The sequence below is a fragment of the Citrus sinensis genome, chromosome 7 (genome assembly GCF_022201045.2).
Source record: "Citrus sinensis cultivar Valencia sweet orange chromosome 7, DVS_A1.0, whole genome shotgun sequence".
Taxonomy (NCBI): domain Eukaryota; kingdom Viridiplantae; phylum Streptophyta; class Magnoliopsida; order Sapindales; family Rutaceae; genus Citrus; species Citrus sinensis.
Window position 1 is genome coordinate 14,017,185 of NC_068562.1, and position 24,065 is coordinate 14,041,249.

Consider the following 24,065-nt stretch of genomic DNA (forward strand, 5'->3'; position numbering starts at 1 on the left):
TCAAATGAATCAACCATCAATAGTGGTGTAGAATGAGAAGAAGGTATGAGTGATATATAAAAGAAAAGGTAAAAATGATAAGAAGTGAGAAAGATGTATGTAGTAATATGAAAAGTGAAAGATAAAATGTGAGTGATGAAAGAGTATGATAGAATAAAAATAGATGTAAATAATTTGAGATAGATGGGAAAAGAGTAGTGAGAGAGAGAGGAAAAGAAAATTAATAATATATGAAGCATACTAACTCCAAAATCATTTAAGGATGAGTAGAGTGAAAACAATAATTCCAGACATCAATAATGCAAAAATCCCTCCCCCACACCAAGAACTGACATTGTCCCCAATGTAAGATAATCAAAGCTCACATAAAAATTAAAGCGTAAGGATAAAAGATTAAGGGCAAAAACTTCCCTGAATTGTGAGCTTTGATCCTCATAACGTCTATGGGCTTGGCGGGAATGGTGGGATAAATCCCACACTCTTGAAGTATGCGGCCAAATTCTGCTCCATCTTGTCACGGATTTCGATTCACGGGCCTGGAATGCAGGTCGTAGGCTGGTTGCGTTGCGATTGCTGCTCGGCTGGAGCTTGCTTGATGGACGCGGGATGGCACTGATTGTGTTGCACGCGCGCGCTGGGGCTGCTGGATCTGCGCGCTGCGTGGGCTGTGTTGTGCGCGAGAGCTGGGCTGACGCTGGTGCTGTTGGTGTGCTGCAAGCGGCTGGAGAAGAAAACAAGTTCTGGAAAATTAGGGATTTTGTGAACAGTGAATAGTGAACAGTGATTTTCGATTTTTGGTTTTTTTTTTAAATAAATAAATAAATAAAAAGAAAGAAAGAAAGGAACGAAAAAAAAAATAAATAAATAATTTTTTTTTTTTTTTTTTTTTTAGTGATGAATCACTTTGAGACACTAAAAATTTCAGAAGTACTTTTCTAATAAGTACGTGGGCACGCCTTATAAAAAATTTTCTTCTGACCAAAATAAGCAAACACATTAAATTTCAGAAGTACTTTTCTATTAAGTACGTGGGCACGCCTTAAAACTATGTTACTTTAAAAATTACAGAAGTACTTATTAGCTAAGACGTGGGCACGCCTTATCAAAAATTTTCTTCTGACCAAAATAAGCAAAATTTTTTTTTTTTTGAATCAAAATTAAAAGAAGATATAACAAAAACCAAAACAAACAAATCATTTGGGTTGCCTCCCAAAAAAGCGCCTTTGTTTTATGTCTTTGGCTAGACACATTTATGCATCAATCTCCATAATTGGGACTCTCGAGAGCCACATCCTCCACAATATTCACCGAAAAACCTTCATAAAAAGGTTTTAAGCGATGACCATTAACCTTAAAAACTTTGTCAGAGGTCGGACTCCGAATCTCAACCGCACCATGAGGAAAAACATTAGTAACAATAAAAGGTCCAACCCAGCAAGAACGTAATTTACCCGGAAAAAGTTTAAGTTTAGAATGAAAAAGAAGAACTTTTTGACCAACAGAGAACTCGTTTCTAAAAATCATTCTATCATGAAATGTCTTCGTCTTTTTCTTGTAAAAAATTTCCTGCACTATAGGGTTAATAACATCCACAGAAAATACTGAATGTTCCTCACTAGGATATTTCATGGCATCATTCATATTGAATTCTATAACCTCTCCATCAAACTCCATAGTGAGAGTTCCTTTATGTACATCCATTTTAGTCCTAGCAGTCTTAAGAAAAGGTCTTCCTAGCAAAATTGGGACAGAATTAGAGGAGTTATCATCTTCCATATCAAGTACATAAAAATCAGCAGGAAAAACCAACTCATTAACTTGTACTAAGACATCTTCTAATACCCCATCAGGATATGCATTAGACCTATCAGCTAGTTGAATTATTACGCCAGTTTCTTTTAATGGACCAACATTCAAGGATGAATAAATGGAACGAGGCATGACATTAATAGAAGCTCCTAGATCTAACAAAGCCTTTTCAATTTTAACACTACCAATTTTACAAGGGATAGTAAACATATCTGGATCCTTGCACTTAGGAGGTAGTTTCTTTTGAAGAACTGCTGAAACATTCTCCCCCATGTGAACTTTTTCATCTCCTCTTAATTTTCTCTTAGAGGTGCACAGTTCCTTAAGGACTTTAGCATATCGAGGTATTTGTTTTATAGCATCTAATAAAGGAATATTTACCTCAACCTTGCGAAATGTCTCAAGGATGTCTTTCTCTTGTTCCTCCTTCTTGGATTTTGCAAACCGGCTTGGAAAAGGAGGAGGTATCACAATAGGTAGGGGTTTCGCTCTGGTGGGTTCCGTATCTTGAGATTGAGGCATCAATTCATTCTTCTCAAGCTCATCTTCTACATGCTTTGTCACTTTCTTACTAGGCTCTTGCAACTCTTTCCCACTTCTAAGGATGACAGCACTAACGTTTTGCTTTGGATTCACCTCAGATTGTGAAGGCAATCTCCCTAATACTTGAGACTCCAGACGGCTCACTGTAGTCGCCAATTGACTCATTTGGTTCTCCAAGTTCTGAATGCTTGCTGTAGTTGCCTGCTGAAATTGTTGAGTGTTAGTCGCAAGTGATTTAACAATTTCTTCAAGAGATATACCTGACTTGGAGTTTGACTGTGGAGGTGCTGGATATCTTGGTGGATACTGTTGTGGGAATCCTGACGGCCTAACTCCATAGCTGAAGTTGGGATGATCCTTCCATCCCAGATTGTATGTTTGTGCATAAGGATCATACCTCCTCTGAGGCATGCCTGGAAATCCTCCAACTGCATTGGCTTGTTCAATGGGTTCTTCTTGAAGTGTAGGACACATATCAGTTGAATGACCCATATTGTAACATATACCACAAGTCTTCACCTGCTGCACATTACCTACAACAAACTTTTCCACAAGAGAAGTAAGTTTATCTAAACGTTGTTCAACAGAAGAAATATTTACCTCATTCACCTTCCTTGAAGTGAGCTCTTGCCTGCTGCTAAATTGTTGTGCATTGGCAGCCATATTTGATATCAACTCCCTTGCTTGAGTAGGGGTCTTGTTCACCAACACGCCTCCACTAGCAGCATCTATCATACTCCTATCCATCAATGACAGTCCTTCGTAAAAATATTGAATAAGAAGTTGATCAGAAATTTGATGCTGAGGACAGCTGGCACACAATTGTTTGAATCGCTCTCAATACTCATATAAAGTCTCCCCAGGAAGTTGTCTGATCCCACAAATATCTTTTCTGATGTTGGCAGCTCTTGAAGCCGGAAAGTACTTCTCAAGGAACTGCTTCTTCAAACCATTCCACGTTGTAATTGATCCAGGAGGCAAGTAGTACAACCAATCTTTAGCTAGCCCATCTACAGAGAACGGAAAAGCACGCAGCTTAATCTGCTCTTCAGTCACACCTTGTGGTCTCATACTTGAACACACAACATGAAACTCCTTAAGATGTTTATGAGGATCTTCACCTGCAAAACCATGAAACTTGGGTAATAAATGAATAAGACCAGACTTTAATTCAAAATTTACCTCCAAGTCTACATATTGAATGCAGAGTGGTTGTTGATTCAAGTCTGGTTCAGCTAACTCTCTAAGAGTTCTTTCTACAGGTGCAGGTCTATCCATCACTTGTTCTTCTGAATCGCTAGATGATTCAACTAAATCAGGCACCGTATCTGTTTCAGAAAGCAAAGGCGACGAGGATCGTTGCTTAGCTCGCTTCGTCTGCTGTCTCAGCTGGCGAGCTGTCTTCTCAATTTCAGGATCAAACGAAAGTGTACCTGTACGAGAAGAACGAACCATACACCAAGTAAAACGTAAAAAGGATTAAATAAATGACATCAATCCCCGGCAACGGCGCCAAAATTTGATGGGTGTCGAAGCCAACAAAAATAAATTCCTACTCTAAATAAATTGTGTATAGTGATTGAGCAGGGTCGTGTCCACAGAGATCGGTAATTATTTAAATCCTTTTAAAATGCAAAACATAAAATGGGGGTTTTGTTGACAATAATAAAAATCAAATTAAAATAATAAGAATGCAAATTAAAGTTGTAATTCAAATTGGAGAAAGTTCTGGTTGAAGGAATTAACTCAGCTTGATTCGACTACCAGAAAAATGGGTTTAGTTCCTCATAGAGAGAAGAGAAAAATTAGATCTAGGGTTTCTTTTTCTCCAATCCCTCAATCCTCCTTTTTCACAATAGATTCCTCCTTTAAATACTCTCTCTCTCTTCTCTTTTAGAATTCTATTTAAAATAAAATCCTAATATCTGAAATATTAAATTCGTAATTACAAAAATAACCAAAAATACAAAACACGTTAAACTAAAACTGCAGGTCCGCAGTTGACAGCACGCGCCCACGCCTTATCAACAAAGTTCTTCTGACGCTCATAATTTCTCCAAGAGAACAATCATCCTTAAACATCATCTTATAGCTCAATTTTATCATCAATCAATAGAATTGCACCTACAAAAGTAAAACACAAGTAAATCACTATTATTAAGTGCAAAACATTGATATTAAGGGAAGTAAATAATGCAAAACTAGTGCATAAATTGCACTCTAACAATATCCCTAATTCTAAATGCATTCAACGATTTCAATGTATGATTATTGAAAATTTAAATGAAACCCAATTACTTGACACATGATCACTCACATAATCTCCCAGTTACTAATCACAACTAAAGGCTGTAAAGGTATCTCAATTCATTGAATATGATTCATGACTCGTAATTAGTATGACAATTGCTTGAGCTAATTTAATTTCAGTCTTTCATTGATTACAGTGCTTGGCGTGACAATTGCTTTGGGCTAACGTGATTTCAGTTTTTCATTAATTTCAGTTCTTTAAACGACAGTAGCTTAAGGAAACTAGAAATACATCAGCACTCTGGTAGCCTGGCAGCTTTCAGTTCACTAAGCTAGACAAGTTGATAAATGCGTTTCATTTTGCAGGTTCTCACACTTCTTGAGCTAAAATATAAGATTCAATTTGATTGATAAATCAAAAAGATACTTTTATTTCAAATAGATTGTATTTCAATTACAATGAAATTGTATCACAAGCACAATGGTATCAAATTGCAGATCATATACCAAGCTACTACGAGCAACATATGCCAAATCATTTTGGACTAATCATGATATCAAAAGTGAAATTAACAGAATAAACACAGCACAAAAATAAACAGCACTGGGCAACAAAACCACATTCAGCCCATTCAATACATCCACGACAAGTCTTGCCGGAAAGAAACAGATCTGGCAGCTCCTTGAACACCCCTTTCAGAGACTTGAGGGCAATCCTCCACAGCCAACAAGTCTAATTTGAGTGAACCTACAAGTGGCTTTAATCCATCATCTGTAACCCCTAAACACTTTCTTAGCCGTAATATGCTCAAATGAGGGAACTGACACGCAAGCTGCAGCCCCTCATCACTAATTTCTTGGCATCTAGCGAGCTCCAAGATTTCAAGATAATGTGCTGAGCACAGTGCTTCCATCCCAACATCATTGAAGGAATATACATAGTCAAGAGAAAGTTCCCGAACAGGGCATTTTTGAATCAAAGTGAGGATTCCATCCAAAGTAAATGAAGAAATTGAAGGAAACTCTCCATCAGAAAACGATATCCTGACAGATTCAAGCATCCTACAGTTGTCTGCCAAGGCTTTTAGACTCTCATCAGTCAATCTCAATGGGTTGCTCATCAAAATTGGCAGTGAAAAATCTGAAGGCACTCGGAGAGAAATGGACCGAAGCTTACTTGATGTTTGGGCCATGTTTATGATGTCAGAATCCCTTACTCCAACGCACATGTCCAAATGAATCTTCTCCAAGTTCCTGCATTTCCCCAACACACAAGCAAGTCCTCTTCCTGGGCTAATAATACAATTTTTCAAGCTAAGCTCCACCATGTTTTCACATGGGACACGCTGCCTTTGCCACCTATCTACAGCCAACCTATCATAAACCTTCATATATCTGTAATTAACATCCACTTCAAATTGCAGCCGTTTAAGCTTCCGCCAACAAGGTCCTAGCTTTATCAAATCACCTTCCCCAATTGCCCTACAATTCTTAATCAAGAGATCCTCAAGCCTTTCAAGCTTGCCAAGATATTCTAGCCATTCAACGCTATTAACATTAAGACATCGGATAAGGTGAAGAACTGTGAGATTCTTGCAACCAACAACAACAGATAATATTCCACAACCGGTGATTCTCGTGGTGAATTTCAACTTCAATGTTGAAAGATTTAAGCAAGAAGCCAAGTAACAAAGACCCACATCAGTGATAAAAGTGCAGTAGTTTAAGGTGAGATCAGTCAGATAAGGACAGCTGTTAGAAAGAATCAAAAGCCCCTGATCATCCAATTGTTTACCCAACCTAGACATCCAACCAGCATAAGATATTTCTACTTTGGTTAAGTTGCCAAATCTGTTGCAGAGGGAAGTCAATGCTTCATTCACAGGGTCTAATCCACAGCCCACCCGAAGAGAAAGCCTCTGTTCATTATCCACTTCATAAAAACGTTTACATGCCAATGAAGCCGAGTTCCTGTCCACAGTTTTCTTAATCCTGCCCAAAATCTCCCAAACCAAATGGTCTGGTAACGTATCCATCTCGACTAGATATTTCTTCTTGCCTCACCGCAATCTAATTTCCTGAAACCAGACAACAAAATAGTCGGCAGGCTATCTCATTATAACAATTTTTTTTTCAATTAGTTAAGTTCATGTTTTAGAAATGCAGACAATCATTTGTATTCTGAAATTAGAGAATTACCACTCCAGCATTTAAACACCTCCAATCTCTTTTTAATCCATAGGATAGAATGTATGTTGCTATTCAAAAAGCAACAATCAATTCATGATAAATAAAAGAACTAAGTGGATAGCCTTAAAGCACAGACTGAATCAAGTTTCATATGCAACAAGGTAACTATTAACTTTAATCTGCATATAACAGTTCATAAATACATGAATTTAAAAACAATTTCAATTTCATAAATCACATATAAAACCAAACAAGTGCCTAATTTAAAATTCATTAATTTCACCAAAACGAAAAGAACCCAAATCCCACATTAAAATTTTGATCTTTTGCGGCCATCAAAGGCGAAAATAAACAAAACCCATATCAAAACCTTCACGCTTCAGTAAATTAATCATGCACCAGTAGATTTATTGAAAATCAAACAATTCAGCTTCATTTTTTAGGAATTAAAAATAATCACACGAACACTTAGAAACCAACGTCTCCCACAAGTTTTACAAAATTTAAAAATTTACCTGCAACGAAGTGGATCAGCAAGAATTGGCTGGTGCTGAGGCAATAATTCCAACTTATGCCAATATTTTGGTTTGTTTGTTGACGATTGGAATGTAAAGATGATGACACAATATATTGCTACAAAATATGTTGCCATCTTGGAGATATAATTGACGCACTTTTACTAAAATTTCTTTTTTTCTTTTTTCGAATATTTAATTGCTATTTGGCATTTGGACTTGCAGATATTATTTAATGTAGGACAAATTTATTTTTTTATGAATGATTAATTTTGGTTAATTTAAAGATCAGTTTCGTAGCTTGTTTTCAAAACAATATTTATAAATAAAAAAGTAAAAATACATTTATTTGGTTGTTCGAAATTTGATGATAATGAAAGAGAGTGAGAAAATCTTTTAATGAAAACTGTTTTCAATAATTATATTAAATTTTGTGATTTTCCATATTTATGACTAATTTAATTTGTTTAAATTTCTTACTGTAAATATTATTTTTAATTAATATAATAAACAATGAAAGCACTAATAAAATAGTGCAATATGATAGCATAAATATAAATATAATATGAGCAATGCTAAGTATGGGCATAGTATCCCACGTTGTAAGTCTAATTTAAATTTCAACTGATGTCACATTTATTTATTGGATAATGATTAAGTAATTTTATTAGTTATGAAATACATCATTCAATAAATAAGTGACACATAACATTAGATTTAAGTTGAAACTCAAATATTAGGATCCAAATATTATCAATATAATATTTATATAATTGAAATATATTTTACGATAAATAAATGAATAATAAATGTTAAATAAGATATGTTAAGCAAGAATCACTCATCCAATCAGTCTCCATTATTTCTTAAGATTATGACTATGTAAATCCCATATTTTATGCCATATTTTTATTTATTCAGTTTCTTAGTTTAGCTTCATGTAAAGCCTATAATTAGGCTCATTGTTTGTGCAAATAATATGAAGGATACATGATATTAATATTTCGTATTCACTTTCATAGTATCAAAGCTAAAGGTAATTTAGCTATAATTTCCTTGTCTTGTCTCTTTTGGTCCAAATTTAGCCGTTGTGATTTGTGCAACCACATTCGGCCACCATCGCTCTTCGTCTTGTCTTCGGCCATGATTCAAAAGTCTTTTGGTTGGCTGATTTCAGGTGTTTTCTTGACTTTTTTTTTTCTTCTTGCTTTCGTGCTTTGAGACTTGCATTGTAGCATTGGTTTGGCTACTGCCTTGGTTTCGGTTGGCCGTTTCGAATTTATTTATTATCTTCTTTATTGCTTGGAATTAGGATGAGAAAATCTGATGTTTCACATCCTATTCATGTTATACTCAATGGACATAATTATATTCCTTGGGCACAAGCAATGCGCAGTTTTCTTAAAGGTTGCAGTGTGGCGCTATATTACCGGAACCATTGTTCAACCAGCCAAAAAAAAAGAAGAGGTTGCTGAAAAATTTGCTGATCATCTTGAGGGGGATAGCAAAAACCATCAAATAAATACATGGTTATGCAGTTTAGTTAGTTTGACATAGCCAAATCGCTTTGGGACTTTCTTGCTTACCGTTATACTACCACATATCTTTCACATTAGCTCAGTTGTCACAGACTCCACCCAACTTAGACAAAAATCTGGTCAATCAATTGTTGACTTTAACTCTTGAATGCAATTCCTTTAGGATCAACTGGCGCTTTCTGAACTTGAATGGAGTGATCCTCCAAATGCAAAATATTCTCAAACTACCGGAATTGTCAACAATTAACATAATTTCTCATGACATTAAATAATAATTTTGAGTCCACTCGAGCAGCCTTGCTTCATCAGACTCCATTGTCAAGTCTTGATCACACTATTGGTCAACTTATCTGAGAAGAAACTCACCAAGCTAGCTTATGGTCTCCTCCCATGGATATTGCTTTGGTAACTCATCAATCTGTACTAAGTCATAGCTCAAAGAAAATAGACAAGTAGTATCGTGAACCTGGTCACATTTTACTTGATTGTTGAACGTGGCGTTGTAGATCCTATTACAAAATTGGGGCAGGCCATTATAAAAAATATTGTCCTAATAAAGGCAAACATTTACTCTTAAGGATGCCCCTCTAAGAGTAGTCCACTCTCTACTACAAGTCTACAACTGCTAATGATAGTTCATCCACTTAAGCAAATATTAAGTTGTCTCATCTTTCTACCTCTATTACTATTAGTGATTTAAATCCCTTCTCCAATGTCTTCTTCAGAAATTCGATAACACTTCTATTCATGCTCTATCTATTTCATTAAGTAACACATCTTGGTACTTTGATTCTGCATGTTGTAATGATACGACTCTTGACCGTGCTATATTTACTTTTAAATTTACTATCTCCAATTCACCTGTTATACACAATATTAATGAATCCTTAATAACAATAAATTATATAGACCATGTCTCTATTTCGAATTTATCTTTATCAAATACTTTTTTTATTTCAAAATTGACCTTAAATTTATTATTTGTTGATCAACTATGTGTACTTGGTCTTAATGTTATATTCACTCCATCCGGTTGATCGATGCAGGATCCAAAGGCGGACAAGCACTTGGGATAGGTCATAAAGTGGGGCGCTAGTTTGAGCTTGTTAATCTCACATCCTATTTTATCTCTCACAAACACCAGTTTGCCGCATCCACCTCAAAAGTGTCTTCTGCAAACAGATGGCATTCACGTTTAGGTCATCTGTCATTTAATTGCTTGCAGTCTTCAATATCTAATAGGCAATTAGGTACTGTTACCAATGAATAAGTTGATTGTTTATCTTATCAGTTAGCAAAATAAATTGCGATTCTATTTCTCATGCTCCTTTTGATTTAATACATTCTAATATTTAGAGATCATCATCATATGTCATTGCGGTAGATCTAGACACTTCATGATTTTTATTGATGATCGTTCTCGTTTTACATGACTATTTCTTATGAAAAATAGATTCGAGTTTACTAGAATTTATAATGACTTTGCACAAATGATTTAAAACTTAATTTTCTTGGTTGATTAAAGTTTTTTGTATAGATAATGCCATGGAATACAAGGATAGCGAATTTCTAGACTTTCTATATAAACATAGTGCTATATGTCATCGTTCTTGTCTAGGTACTTCCTAACAAAAGGGGTGAGATGAACGTAAACATAGATATATTTTAGAAATAGTTCACTCCCTTTTAATCTCTACTTCTTGCTCTGAACGTCTTTGGAGGAGAAGCTGCTCTCACTGTTGTGTACAATATTAATCACACCCCCTCTTTAGTTATGAATAATCAATCCCTATATCAAAGATTATATGAGATATTACCTTATTATCATCAGCTTAAAACTTTTTGTTGTACTTGTTTTATTCTTCTCTAATCCTATATATGTACAAAATTAAAGCCTCATGCTTACGTATGTTGTTTTTAAGATATGGCATTGAACATAAAGGCCATTGACGTTGGGATCCCATCTCCAATATACTTCATATCTCTAAACATACGGTCTTTTGGGAACATAAAATGTTTTCATCTATGTCATCTTTTCATAATATCCCTACATTATACACTAACTTCTTTACAGATACGACTGTTGATTTGTTTCCTGATAATTGTGATACAGGAATATCTTCAAACCTACAAACATGCGCTGTAAAGGATGTTACGCCTTCCCCTGAGTTACCTACCTTGCCTGATGGATCCTTATTAACTAACTCCAACTCCTCTGAATCTATTCATTCTCCACCTCTTCGTTGTTCCACTCAGGTAAGAGAGTTATCTCGTAAGGTTAGAAATTACAAATGCTTCTCTACCACCATTTCCTTTTATGAACCACAATTGTATTCCAAAGCCAACTCTAATCCTATTTGGTGGCAAGCTACAGCAAAAGAATTATAGGCTCCTGAAAAGTCGCATACTTGAGACTTAATTTATCCATCGCCCCAAAAAACTGCAACTAGATGTAAATGGGCATACAAAATCAAAACCAAGTTTGATGGTTCTATGGAACAATACAAAACTTGTCACAAAAGGGTATACCCAAGAGTATGGCATTGATTATGATAATACTTTTGCACTTGTTACACACTTTACATCTGTGAGAAGCTTATTGGTTGTTATTGTTGTTTGTCGTTAGGAATTATTTCAGATGGATGTAAAGAACGTTTTTCTTAATGGTGATCTCTCTGAAGAAGTCTATATGAAACCTCCTCTTGGTTACTTTCATCCTTTAAACAGGCACTCAGAATGTGGTTTGAGAAGTTTAGTACCACAATCTAGCAATTTATTTTTAATGCCAATTCTTATGACTCTGCATTTTTTTTCCGCAACACCAACAAGGGATGTATTCTCTTATTATTCTATGTTGATGATATGATAATTATTAGAGAAGATCTTACATGTATTACATGTCTTAAAGCTTTTTTTTGGCGTCACTTTGAGATAAAAGATCTTGGACATTTTAGTTTCTTCCTTAGTCTTGAGGTACTCTCTGATTCATTTGGTTACCATCTTTCACAAGCTAAATATGCTTATAATCTTCTTACTAGAGTTGGGTTGACAAATAGTCAGATTGCTTCTATAGCTCTTGATCCAAACATTAAATTTGTGTCGTTTGATGGAACACACTCAGTGATGCTACCTTTTATCGACAATTGGTTCGAAGTTCGATTTATTTGACAGTCACATGACTTGATATAGCCCGTGCTGTAGATGTTGTTAGTCAATTTATATCGACTCCTTGCTCTATTCTCTATGCAGCTATCATTCATATCCTACGATATCTTTAAGGGACTATATTTCATGCTCGCCACTTTTGAGCAAATTCTTCTGATTCTGATTAGTTAGGTGATCCTATTGATCAATGCTCGACCATTGCTATTTGCTTCGTTTCAGGTGGTTCACTTATTTCTTAGTGTAATAACAAACAAATGTTGTTGCTTTGTCTACTGTTGAGGCTGAGTATTGGGCACTTGCTAATGCAACTTAACATGTTGTTTGGCTTCGTCGATTACTAGGGAACATGGGAGTTACTCATAAAGTCATAATGGAGCTACATCTCTTTATTATGACAATAAAAGTGCCATTGAGGTCGCTCACGAGGATGTCTTCCATGAGTACACTAAACACATAGAGATAGATTGTCATTTTATTCTCTAACATTGCGTCCAAGGTATCATCTCGCTTCAATTTGTATCCTCTCAAGATAACACAACTGATCTTTTCACCAAGTCTCTTTTACCATACCATCTTAAGTTTGAGAGGGGGATGTTAAGCAAGAATCACTCATCCAACCAATCTCCATTAATTCCCAAGATTATGATAATGTAAATTGACACAACTTAAAAGTAATTTTAAACTCCTAAGTATAAGAGTGTCTTATTGTATTATAGTTCGATGAGTCCAAGGTCAATCCACAGAGAAAAGATTTAATTTGTTTATTTTATTTTATCTAAAAATTGAAATTAAAACTTGAATATAAACAACTTAATTTAAATGAAACTATGAAATTGAACTAGTTAGGGTTGTGGATCCACTCTTAGAAGTAAATAAAACTTAATAAATTCTTTTTGCCATTTTTTTAAGATTTATTACCCAAAAGATTAATTATATAAATTATTATTATTTTCCCTTTAATTTTATGATGGATTAAGTATTTATTGTGCCAAAATTTAATTTGTCTACAATAAGTCAAAATACCATTTCACCATACCTTATATTAAGATCTTAAGAATTTATTGTGCCAAATTCATTTGTTTGTCTATAATAAATCAAAATTTCAAAATATAAAATTAAATAGAAAATAATTTAACTTATAAAATTAAAAATAGAATTTGATTAAATCATATTTATTTCCTAAGAGTTTCACCTTCCCCTAACTAATAATATTCAGTTAAGCATAATTGAAATAAAAATAAATATTAAAATTGAATTACTTATAATTAAACGTAATAAAAACAACTAAGATTGAAAATAAAACTAATTTTATTTATAAAAATAATTATATAAAATATTAAAAACACATCTGAAAATCAAGATTCCAGGGAGATGGAGAGAATTTAAGAAGAAGAGAGTTGTAGAGAGATGATTAAAAACATAAAATGAGGCTCTATTAGTCTATTTATAAAAAAATAAATTCATAATCCAGTGTGTTGCGGTCCATCATAAGCTTCATGCATGTGCTCCTCACAACCTTTAGATCAAGATCCAATGGCTGGTCAAACTTCAAAAGTCAACATCACACGTGGCATCGTTTGACTCGTCCGATTTGACCAAAGAACGGTTGAGATTTGGCGGGTTAATGGGTGGATCGGGTCGACCTGAATACAAAGATTCGGATCCTATAACTTGCTTCACCAACCATTGCCACGTGACACAATCATGGCCATTAAATCATGAACGGTTGAGATTTAGTCAAAATTGCCAGCTATTCCATGCACTCATATCTATTGTAAGCTCATTTCATCATCCAATCAGTGTTCGGTCAACAGAAAAGTCAATGTTTTTTATACAAGCCCAATTTGAAGTCGATCTTAACTGATCTTAAGATTTTCGGACCTTCGGAATCCAAATTTGACCTCCGTTTATCTGTTTGGAGCCTCGAATTATGTGAAATTAATATTTTTCCTAATAAACACATAAAAATACACAAAATTAAATATATTTAAAACATAATTAATAATTCCTAATATAATACATAAACACAAATATAAATTATAACATAAGCATAAAATAATATATTATCACTTGATAATTAAACAATTTTTAATACTAATCATTAAGCATAAAATAATATATTATCACTTGATAATTAAACAATTTTTAATACTAATCATAAATCCTACAATTTATGCCATTTTGTATTTATTCAGTTTCTTAGTTTAGCTTTAGGTAAGCCTATTTATAGGCTCATTCTTTGTGTAAATAATATGAAGAATATATAATAATAATATTTCATGTTCATTTTCAATTATATTTGGTTTAGATCTTTTAAATATCAATAATTATCACTACAATATTAAATGATATTAATACTTTGTAGGAAAAAAAGGAAAAAAAATTATGTTGGATTACACTTTTTTTTTTTAACTTCAGTTAAATTTGTATAAGAACAATGATGGTTAATGTGAATATATAATAAGAAAAAACTATTTTACTACTCTTCACTTAATTGTGGAACCCTGAAAATTGTTTGCTAAAAATATTAAAAAGAAACAGTTGATGTCTCGTTAGTCAATAGTCATTAATCATGAAAACAAAAAGTGCATTTTCTACACTTCTTTGTAATTAGTAAAAAAACAAGTGCAATTGTTTTACAGACTGAAAATTCCACTAGTAACAACGCCAATCAAATGCATTTTATCATTTTTATTTTTTATATATAGCCATTGAATGTTTTTTGCCCGCTCATACTCTCAACCATCTCAATTTTTATGCCTTAGTAAAAACCAACACTTCTTTTGTTTTTTTCCCCTTGTGTCTTTCCATTTTTGTTTTCGTCGGGCGAACTGTAATTTTCACATTTTGTTTGTAAGCAATAATTTAGGGGTCTCACATCGATCCAACCCCACCTTATTAAAATTATAAAGGAGAAAACGTACGTTTTCATCACATCAATTTTCTTTAGTCCAGAAACCAAATGCAAATGCATCATGCATGTGTGTGTTTCCACTATAATTTTCATTGAACGTCATTGTGGGGACCTAATCACAATTATATCACCGCTTATCCATATACTTTGACTTCTGTCGGGTTGAGTGGTTGGTATTCCTCAGCCATTGAAATTGCAAGGGGTGTGATAAACGTTTTAGTATAAAATATTTATAAATTCAAGAGCGAATTAACTAAAAGAAAGGTTGATTTGCAATGGAAACCTCCTTTGTTAGGTTGTCAATATCAGTTATTATGATTACTGTTTTGATGAATGAAAAGCATGGATTCAAAGCATGCTTGGAAACAGAGAGGACTGCTCTGCTGCAGATCAAGAGCTTCTTCATATCAGCCAGTGATATCGAATATAAAGATTCTATTCTTTCTTCATGGGTTGATGACGAGGACGATGATGGAATGCCGTCTGATTGTTGTCATTGGCAGCGAGTGAAGTGCAACGCCACCACAGGAAGAGTGATGCAACTCTCACTCAAGAATACAACGAGATTGAACTACCCTTATGATTGGTTTCCGCTTCTGAATATGTCATTGTTTCATCCTCTAGAAGAATTACAAAGCCTTGACTTATCTGTCAATAATTTCTCCTACGATAGTAAAGGTGTGTGTATATATATTTCTCGTTCATAATTATTTTCTCGTTCAGTGATTAACTAATAATAATACTTCATATGCAGTTGCAGCTTACGATAGCTTAAGGAGTTTGAAGCAACTGAAGATCCTAGTTCTCGGTCGTAATTACTTCGACGACAGCATATTCTCGTATCTGAATACACTACCTTCACTTTGCACTTTGATTCTTCATTGGAATAGAATTGAAGGTTCTCAAACCAATCAAGGTATGTACGTTTCAGGCCGGCAAATTTGCATTTCAGGCAAGTTTAATCTCTGAAAATACATGTACGTATATTGTCTTGATCGAAGGAAAAAAAATTATGTTTTCTGAGCAGGATTAGCAAATTTGCAAGACCTGCGGGTGTTGGATTTAAGTGGCAACTTCAATATAACTAGTGGCTCTTTAACAAGGTTGGGTAAGTTAACGACAATGTTATCAAGTGCAGTGATCACCATTAACCTTCTCAAACAATTTTAATTAATGTAATATTTTCTTTCTTTTATTCTTTTAGGATTGGCAAATCTGACAAACTTGAAAAGATTGCATCTAAGATTTTGTGGAGTAACTACAATTCAAGGTAATACCGCAACAATCCACTTCAGTTTTCGTGTAGTTAAATGGCCTTTTTCAAAAAATGCAAATTTTTGTAAATAATTTTTTAAATTGTGGTGGATTTACAAAAATTTTAGGGTGGAAATATCCTCTTCCCAATTTATGCATTGTTGATTTGACGTACAACAAATGCTTGAAGTGGGGTGTAATCACAGATCAGTATATTTGTTCTTAGGTCAATTGAAACGCTTTTGCAATCAACATCAAATCACATGACAATGTAATGCAAATTATTTGCTTTCATTTCTTGGCAGCTTATCAGTCTTGCACTATTTCATTTTTACTTTTTTCATCTTTTAATTTGTTTGAAGCTTATTGCTTTTATTTATTTGTTTTTTTATAATAAATGATATTACTTTTATATTTTGAATTCACTATAGAAATCTACAAAACTTACTTTTTCTTTTTTAATTTGTTTGTGTTTTTTTTTAATATTAACACTTTTATTCTGAATTTTAGGAATATGTGAGTTGAAGAATCTTTTTGAAATGAATCTTGAAAGAAATTTTATTGGGAGCCCTCTTATTACTTGTCTCAAGAACTTAACCCGCCTCAAGATTCTTGATATTTCTTCTAATCAATTAAATGGGAGCCTACCTTCTGTTATCAGCAACCTCACCTCACTTGAATATTTGGATCTTTCTCACAACAACTTTGAAGGTATGTTCCCCCTCAGTTCCTTGGCTAATCATTCAAAGCTTGAGGGCTTGCTACTCTCAACAAGAAACAATACGTTGCATGTGAAAACTGAAAATTGGCTGCCTACATCTCAATTGATTGTTCTCGGATTAACCAAATGCAACTTGAATGGCAGTTATCCTGACTTTCTTTTACACCAGTACCACTTAAAATACCTTGACCTCTCTCATAATAAGTTGGTTGGCAATTTCCCAACTTGGTTGTTACGGAACAACCCAAAATTAGAAGTTTTGCTTTTGAAGAACAACTCATTCTCAGGAATTCTTCAACTGCCCAAGGCCAAACACGATTTTCTTCATCATCTAGATATTTCTTGTAATAATTTCAGGGGTAAGCTCCCCCAGAATATGGGTGTTATCCTTCAGAAATTGTTGTATATGGATATATCAAAAAACTGTTTTGAAGGTAATATTCCTTATTCAGTAGGTGAGATGAAAGAACTAAGTTTACTGGATTTGTCTAGAAATTACTTTTCTGGAGGATTGTCCCAATCTGTTGTCACCGGTTGCTTCTCACTAGAATTGTTGGACCTATCAAATAACAATTTCGAGGGCCAATTTTTTTCGGAATATATGAACTTGACTCGACTGCGGCATTTATACTTCGAAAACAACAATTTCAGTGGGAAGATTAAAGACGGCTTGTTGAGCTCGACTTCATTGCAGGTCTTAGATATATCCAACAACATATTATCTGGCCATATTCCTCACTGGATGGGTAACTTCTCATCAGAGCTTGAGATTCTTTCAATGTCAAAAAATCATTTGGAAGGTAATGTTCCAGTCCAACTCAACAATCTTGAAAGGCTTCGAATTTTGGACATCTCTGAAAATAGGTTGTCTGGACCTATGGCATCTTCCTTAAATCTTTCATCGGTGGAGCACCTTTCTCTGCAAAAGAATGCTCTCAATGGGTTAATTCCAGGTGAATTGTTTAGAAGCTGCAAGTTAGTGACTCTAAATTTGAGGGATAATACATTTTCTGGGAGGATTCCTCATCAAATCAATGAGCATTCAAATCTGCGCTTTCTTTTGTTGGGAGGGAATCATCTACAAGGACCAATTCCTGATCAGTTGTGTCAATTACAAAAGTTAGCAATGATGGATCTTTCACGTAACAAATTTAGTGGATCAATACCTCCCTGCTTTGCAAATGTGTTGTCCTGGAGAGTAGGAAGTGATGATGTTTTGAATGGATCCAAACTTAATTCTCCAGAATTAGATGAGGAGATAGAATTTGGTTCCCTTGGTAATAACCGCAGTTCCAATACTATGTTTGGTATGTGGCGGTGGCTGTCTGCTCTAGAAAAACGTGCCGCAATAGATGAACGAGTAGAAATAGAATTTGCGATGAAGAATAGATATGAGATTTACAATGGTAGCAACGTTAACCGCGTGACTGGACTGGATTTATCGTGCAACCAATTGACAGGAGAAATCCCATCAGATATTGGACAACTTCAAGCAATTCTTGCTTTAAATTTGTCTAATAATTCCCTGTCAGGTTCTATACCAGAGAGCTTTTCCAATCTAAAAATGATAGAGAGCCTGGACATTTCCTACAACAAGTTGACTGGCCAAATTCCTCCTCAACTGACCGCACTCAACTTTTTATCAATCTTCAACGTGTCATACAACAACTTGTCCGGCCGAACTCCGGACAAAGGGCAGTTTGCCACGTTTGATGAGAGCAGTTATAGAGGTAACCCCAGTCTTTGTGCCTGGCTCATACAACAGAAATACAGCAGAACATTAAAGCCGACAACAACCCAAGCAAGTGGAGCAGAAGAAGAAGAAGAAGAAGAAGATGATGATGAATCTGCAATTGATATGGTGACATTGTATTCGAGTTTTGGAGCATCCTACGTGACAGTCATATTGGTATTGATTGCGATCCTTTGGATAAACTCATATTGGCGCAGACTGTGGTTCTATTCCATTGATAGATGTATTAACACATGGTACTATTGGCTTTCCAAATATGTTTTGTGTCGGTGATCACGCTAGGCCATTGTATGGTATGTTTATGCTGTGTTATTCATACTGTTACCTTTTCTGGAAACTTGGTACGTATAAGTGTATGTGTTTGTTTGAATTCCCAATTTGGTTCTAAAACTTTACTCGAGTTTCCAAGTTCTTTCAAATGTTTTCATTAGGACATAGGTTACATGTAACTAAATGCTCTTGGTTGGTCAATTCCATTCGAAATTAATGAATAAGATTTCACAAGCTCCAAGACTAACACCAACTAATTTGAGAGATAATGAATTACAAATCTCAATCTAAATTATTAGGATCAAGATCCTCTCCTGATCTGAGAACTCCCGATCTTTTACAGATTTTGTTCCACATGTGTTTTTGTGTAAGTGAATAATTAAGATTTAACTATTTTTTTTTTAATTTATTAACCACCAATCATATTAATAGAATTTGCTCAGATAAAAATGAGCTCATGAGAGAATCCTAATCCAAATTATTAAAACCAATTAATATGGGTTTGCTGTCCTTGATCATTGGACTGAGGTGTCGAGTTTGGTTTGCCTTTTTATTTTCCATAAAGAATTTTATTGATCGCACTATCATTTGCAGTTGCATCTGCTGAATTTTGTGAATGCTCGAACTTCATTTTATACGATTGAGTTAAAGAATCAGATTGACTTGTTTGGATGCTGAGAAAATGAGAAGTTTACAGAAAACGATTTCTAGATCTGAGAAGCTTCTAGTAACATGCTTAATCAATTATTTTCATTTCTAAATACTGAATATGTACACGAGAGGAGTTTATATACAAATGCCAAAGACTTGGCTCTCTAGCTAAACATCACGTGCCACCAGTGATTACATAACTTCCAGGTGCCAGCTGGCAGCTCATATCATCAATCTGTAATGGTATGAAGTTGTTGCTATAATCCTCCGCTTTGTTGACTACAAAGCTAGTGTGAGCTTCCTTAACAAACGAGAAACATTTAACTTCTCTGGTTTATTTCACTCAGTCCCCTTCTACTATGTCTTTAATAGTTCCTAGATTATCAACATTAATTCAAACAGATATTTGTATTTCTAATTCCATTATATTTATGTCAATTTTTTTTTTCCCAAGACTAATTGATATAGTAGTTTACTTCATAGTATCCTCAATACTACTATTAATTGATCTCAAAATTTTCACATTTTAAATGATAAAATAGTTTATAATAAAGAGATAAATGGTTTTTTTTTCTTTTGGGGGTTCGAAAACATTTTTCCCGTCAACTTTGTTGCACTTCTCCCCCTTAAAGAAGTAGTAGATAATGTTTGTCGTGTAAATAATATTTTTTAACAGTTTATTAAATTTTCTTGTCCTTAGATATAAATTTGTTCAGTGATAAATTAATGACTCAATAAAATATTAAATGATAAATTTAAAAACTAACTTAATTTATTCACATAACCTCATCCTTCAATTAAAAGTTGTAATTCATGTTTGTGTTATATATATACAGTACTCGTACTTGTGTACAGTTTAATTTTTTTTTTGTTTTGTGAAGAAATGTCAAGCTTAATTATACTAAAAAAGCGTGGAAAATTTGGAACCAATCCCTAATACATGAGGCAACCTCATGAATAAACTTTTTGATAGCCCCCAGATTAATCCCAATGAAAAAACAATAGAGTACGAGGTAAGCTGATTCAGTTTGCGAAATTACTCTCTAGCCAAACCCAGCCATTTCAATAAGCAATTTCTATCGCTTCAATAATAGCCCGAATTTCTGCGTAAAATGAAGTTGCGGGAGTCTAAAAATATCAAAAAGTATTCATGAAAAAATAAACTATGAATATAACTTATGTATTAAACATGTCTAACATTACCATGATTAAAACACTGATACAATTGATCGAGTCATTCTATAGTTATAACTTATTAATAAAATTTGATGAAAAAAGAAATGTTCAAATAATGAAGCTAACACTTTGGGAACCAACCTGTTATCCATTGTCCAATCTAGAAGTGGTCAATGGACCATGCTGGCCCACCGGGCCTTGGGCACGGCAATGCCGGACCCTTTGTTTGGGCACGGCACGAGTACAGGCCTATTAGGGGCCCATCATGTCGGCCCACTAGGCACACCAAAATTTAATTTTTTGCTTATTAATATTTTTTGTCATGCAAATGATAAAAAGTAATAAACAAATTTCAAATTTTATATCATATTCTAAAATATAAATTTCTAATTTTTCATTTATTTCTTTAAAATTAATACATGCTCACATTGATAAATGTATTAAGTTAGTTAATTTAAATTTAATTGAATGAATTTACATTTAAAATTATGAATGCTTTAATCATTATTAATAATTTAAACTTTAAAGAACAAATAGAAATATTACTCAATTAAATAAAAAATAATATTATTGATAGATAAATAAAAATTATTTTTATGAAATAAAAGCTTTAAATCACAAGTAAAATAAAATGTGGTGTAATTTGCATCATTATAGTTTACAGCAAAGCTCAACTAGATTGCCACCTACTGAACTATCTATCATTTGCATTTTACAACCATTTCAAATATTAAAATTATTCATAAATTTTAATCTTCATCTTCACTGTCATCAACTTCAACACGAGTATTGTCATCGTTGTCGTCGTCATCATCAACAATTGCATCACAATGAATTGTAACTGGTTCCATATTCAAAGATGACATCTCCTTAACTAATTCATTATGCCAACGATGTTGTGTACAACGGTCTACAGCCTCCCAATCTTGAAGACACGTCAAACTGTTTAATGTCTTTCCGGCTAAAGTTGACCGACGATCATTTAACACTCTGCCACTTGTACTAGAAGTAAACTCTGAAGCTATAGTTGAGATTGGAGGGGTTAATAAATCACGGGCTATTATCGATAACACAGGAAATACGATGACCTTTTTTTTTTTTCTAAAATGCCAAAATATCTATATTTGCAAATTGTGTATTTAATATCTCTTGAAACTTAAACTATTTTTGTAGTTTATTTTCAACAATGTAACTATTAATTGTACCACTACCAACTAGGGCCTTACCTTTTTGAATCAAATGCATTGCTGCATTTTCAAATCGAATAGGAGTTGCTTTAGATGGTGTTGATTGTGATCTATTCAAGGTTGATCCATATTTTAGTTCATAACTATTAAAAAAAAATCTTTTATTAATGTTAAATATTCACTCATATTAGTATCAACTGTTGTGTCCAAGTTTTCAGCTATCCCTTCAACTAAAACTTGTGTTCCATGTAGACTAAACTCAAGATCCATAAGAGATGCACAAACAAACAAATGTGGAATATTTTTCTAATATTTCCAATATTTCAAATATTTCTCTTTCATTTTTTTCACATGCATATGCAAGATATACATCATTTTTGTGATGGGCTAAAATATCATTGATATTACATAAATGACTCAACACTTTAGATGAAGATGGTTCATACACTATTGAACAAGCAAGAGTTTCATCATAAAACACTTTTCAAAAATTCAAAAATCTAAATGCAATATTCCAATCATAAGCAGTAATACTACCCACACCTAACTTATAATTAGCATAAGTAGTAAGGGCATCACTGTAATCTGCACAAGAAGCTAACATCAAATATGTGGAGTTTGAACAAGTTTTAATATCAAGTTTGAATTTTTTATTTTTCAATCCATAAAGAGGTAATGTGTTCTTATAAAATTCTTGATATTTAAAAGGTGATCTCGACATACGTATTACTTCTCTAACTTTAAAGAGACTACCACTCATAAATTCCAAACTATCTTGAACAATCAAATTAATAATATGATAAACACATCTAATATAAAAAATTTGTGAGCCACATGCTAGTGTAATATTGCGCAAAAAATAGTTCATAGAAACATCATTTGCAAAAGCATTATCAAGTTATGCTAAAAATTTAGTCAATAACATTATATTCTCGAAAAATACCCAAAATAGCATTAAAAACTTGAGCTCCAGTATAAGGGTAATCTAATTCACGAAATGCGAGCAATTGTTTCTCCAAAATCCAATTTTCATTAATGAAATGCAATGTCACACAAATATACCCATATTATTAGTTCCAGTCCAGCAATCAAAAGTAACAGAAATAATACCTTTAAAATCATAAAAATTTGAAATCAAATTCATTTTCTTTTTTGCATAAGCATGCTCCATATAACATTTAATTGTATTTCTAGGAACTCTTCTAAATTGAGGTTGAGCATACCTTGCCATATAATGTTCAAAGTGCATGTCCTTCAAAAATAGCAACGGTTGTTTAGCAGCTACCATGGACAGTGTTAAACCAATTTGGTTCTCCTTGTCATTATATAAAAATGACCCCATCTCCCCCTCAGATCCATGTTGTGAAAGCTCACTTTATCATGGGTCTTTTGCATTGTATTTTGCACAACTCTTATTGGAATAGCGCTTGAGATATCTAGTGCCACCATTAGACTTAAAAGACAAAGAACTATGACAAAATAAACAAAACGCCAATTCTTCTTTTTTGAGCTTGGAATTTACTCCTTCCTTAATTGTAAAGTATTTCCAAACATTTGAAGGTTTTGCTCTTTTGTTAGACTTTGAAGAAGTACCGACAATATTAAAAATAGATGCACATGCACTTTGGACTTGAGATTCATTTAAACACTGATTATATTGATGCCCTATCAATTCTACATCTTGCCCCACTTGAACAAAATTGAAATTTGGATCAAGTTCATAATTTCCAGAATGAGCCATATGTTTTGTAATAGCAAAAGATGAATTCAAGAATAAAATAGAATGAGTTGAGAATATGTGTTGGAAAATCGGTTCAATTGGATTTTAATATACTGAAATTTGACAACGGCTATAATTTGCTGCAACGGCTAGAAATGGCTGGAAGCTGCAAATGACATAAAGAGAAAGAGAGGGAGACAAATTGATAATTTTTTGAAATGTGAAAGAAAAAAAATGATGATTTCATTAGTTCACTTCACTTTCTCATTTTTTCATTTAAAAAAAAAAGGAAAAAGAGCATGTGTAGATGTGTAATATCAATAAAATACTTCTTTTTTGGCTAAATTTACTTAGCTAACATTTATTCAAACTTACTTTTTTTTAAAAAAAAGGCAAGCTGATTTTGAAT

At 33.6% G+C, this 24,065-nt stretch overlaps 2 protein-coding genes across 8 annotated transcripts; one reads left to right on the forward strand and one right to left on the reverse strand.

The window, feature by feature from the left end:
* Positions 1 to 5,013: 5,013 nt before the first annotated feature.
* Positions 5,014 to 7,496, reverse strand: LOC102626232 (F-box/LRR-repeat protein 14). Of its 2 annotated transcripts, XM_006465205.4 has the most exons (3): positions 7,308 to 7,496; positions 6,802 to 6,860; positions 5,014 to 6,680 (listed from the first exon to the last, which is right to left on the reverse strand). In XM_006465205.4, exon 3 carries the CDS (start codon positions 6,636 to 6,638, stop codon positions 5,235 to 5,237), a length of 1,404 nt encoding a protein of 467 aa, XP_006465268.2. In that variant the 5' UTR covers positions 6,639 to 6,680; positions 6,802 to 6,860; positions 7,308 to 7,496; the 3' UTR covers positions 5,014 to 5,234. The 2 variants fall into 2 exon arrangements, with proteins under 2 accessions (XP_006465268.2, XP_006465267.2); XM_006465204.4 differs by lacking the exon at positions 6,802 to 6,860 and having other exon boundaries at positions 7,308 to 7,495.
* Positions 7,497 to 15,089: 7,593 nt separating this feature from the next.
* LOC102625944 (receptor-like protein 8) lies at positions 15,090 to 19,156 on the forward strand. 6 transcript variants are annotated; one of them, XM_015529736.3, is made up of 6 exons: positions 15,092 to 15,602; positions 15,679 to 15,840; positions 15,952 to 16,032; positions 16,129 to 16,194; positions 16,689 to 16,889; positions 17,352 to 19,156. In XM_015529736.3, exons 1-6 carry the CDS (start codon positions 15,200 to 15,202, stop codon positions 18,923 to 18,925), a joined length of 2,487 nt encoding a protein of 828 aa, XP_015385222.2. In that variant the 5' UTR covers positions 15,092 to 15,199; the 3' UTR covers positions 18,926 to 19,156. The 6 variants fall into 6 exon arrangements, with proteins under 6 accessions (XP_015385217.2, XP_015385222.2, XP_015385225.2 ...); XM_015529739.3 differs by having other exon boundaries at positions 17,355 to 19,156; XM_015529731.3 differs by having other exon boundaries at positions 15,090 to 15,602; positions 16,689 to 19,156.
* The last annotated feature ends 4,909 nt before the right edge of the window (positions 19,157 to 24,065 follow it).

Excerpts from the sequence above, each read along its gene's own strand:
- LOC102625944 (XM_015529731.3), top strand. The coding sequence starts at position 15,200 with ATGGAAACCTCCTTTGTTAGGTTGTCAATATCAGTTATTATGATTACT. Across the intron at positions 15,603-15,678 it reads TTTCTCCTACGATAGTAAAG|TTGCAGCTTACGATAGCTTA; the intron begins GTGTGTGTATAT and ends CTTCATATGCAG. Across the intron at positions 16,033-16,128 it reads TGGCTCTTTAACAAGGTTGG|GATTGGCAAATCTGACAAAC; the intron begins GTAAGTTAACGA and ends TTATTCTTTTAG.
- LOC102626232 (XM_006465205.4), bottom strand. The coding sequence starts at position 6,638 with ATGGATACGTTACCAGACCATTTGGTTTGGGAGATTTTGGGCAGGATT.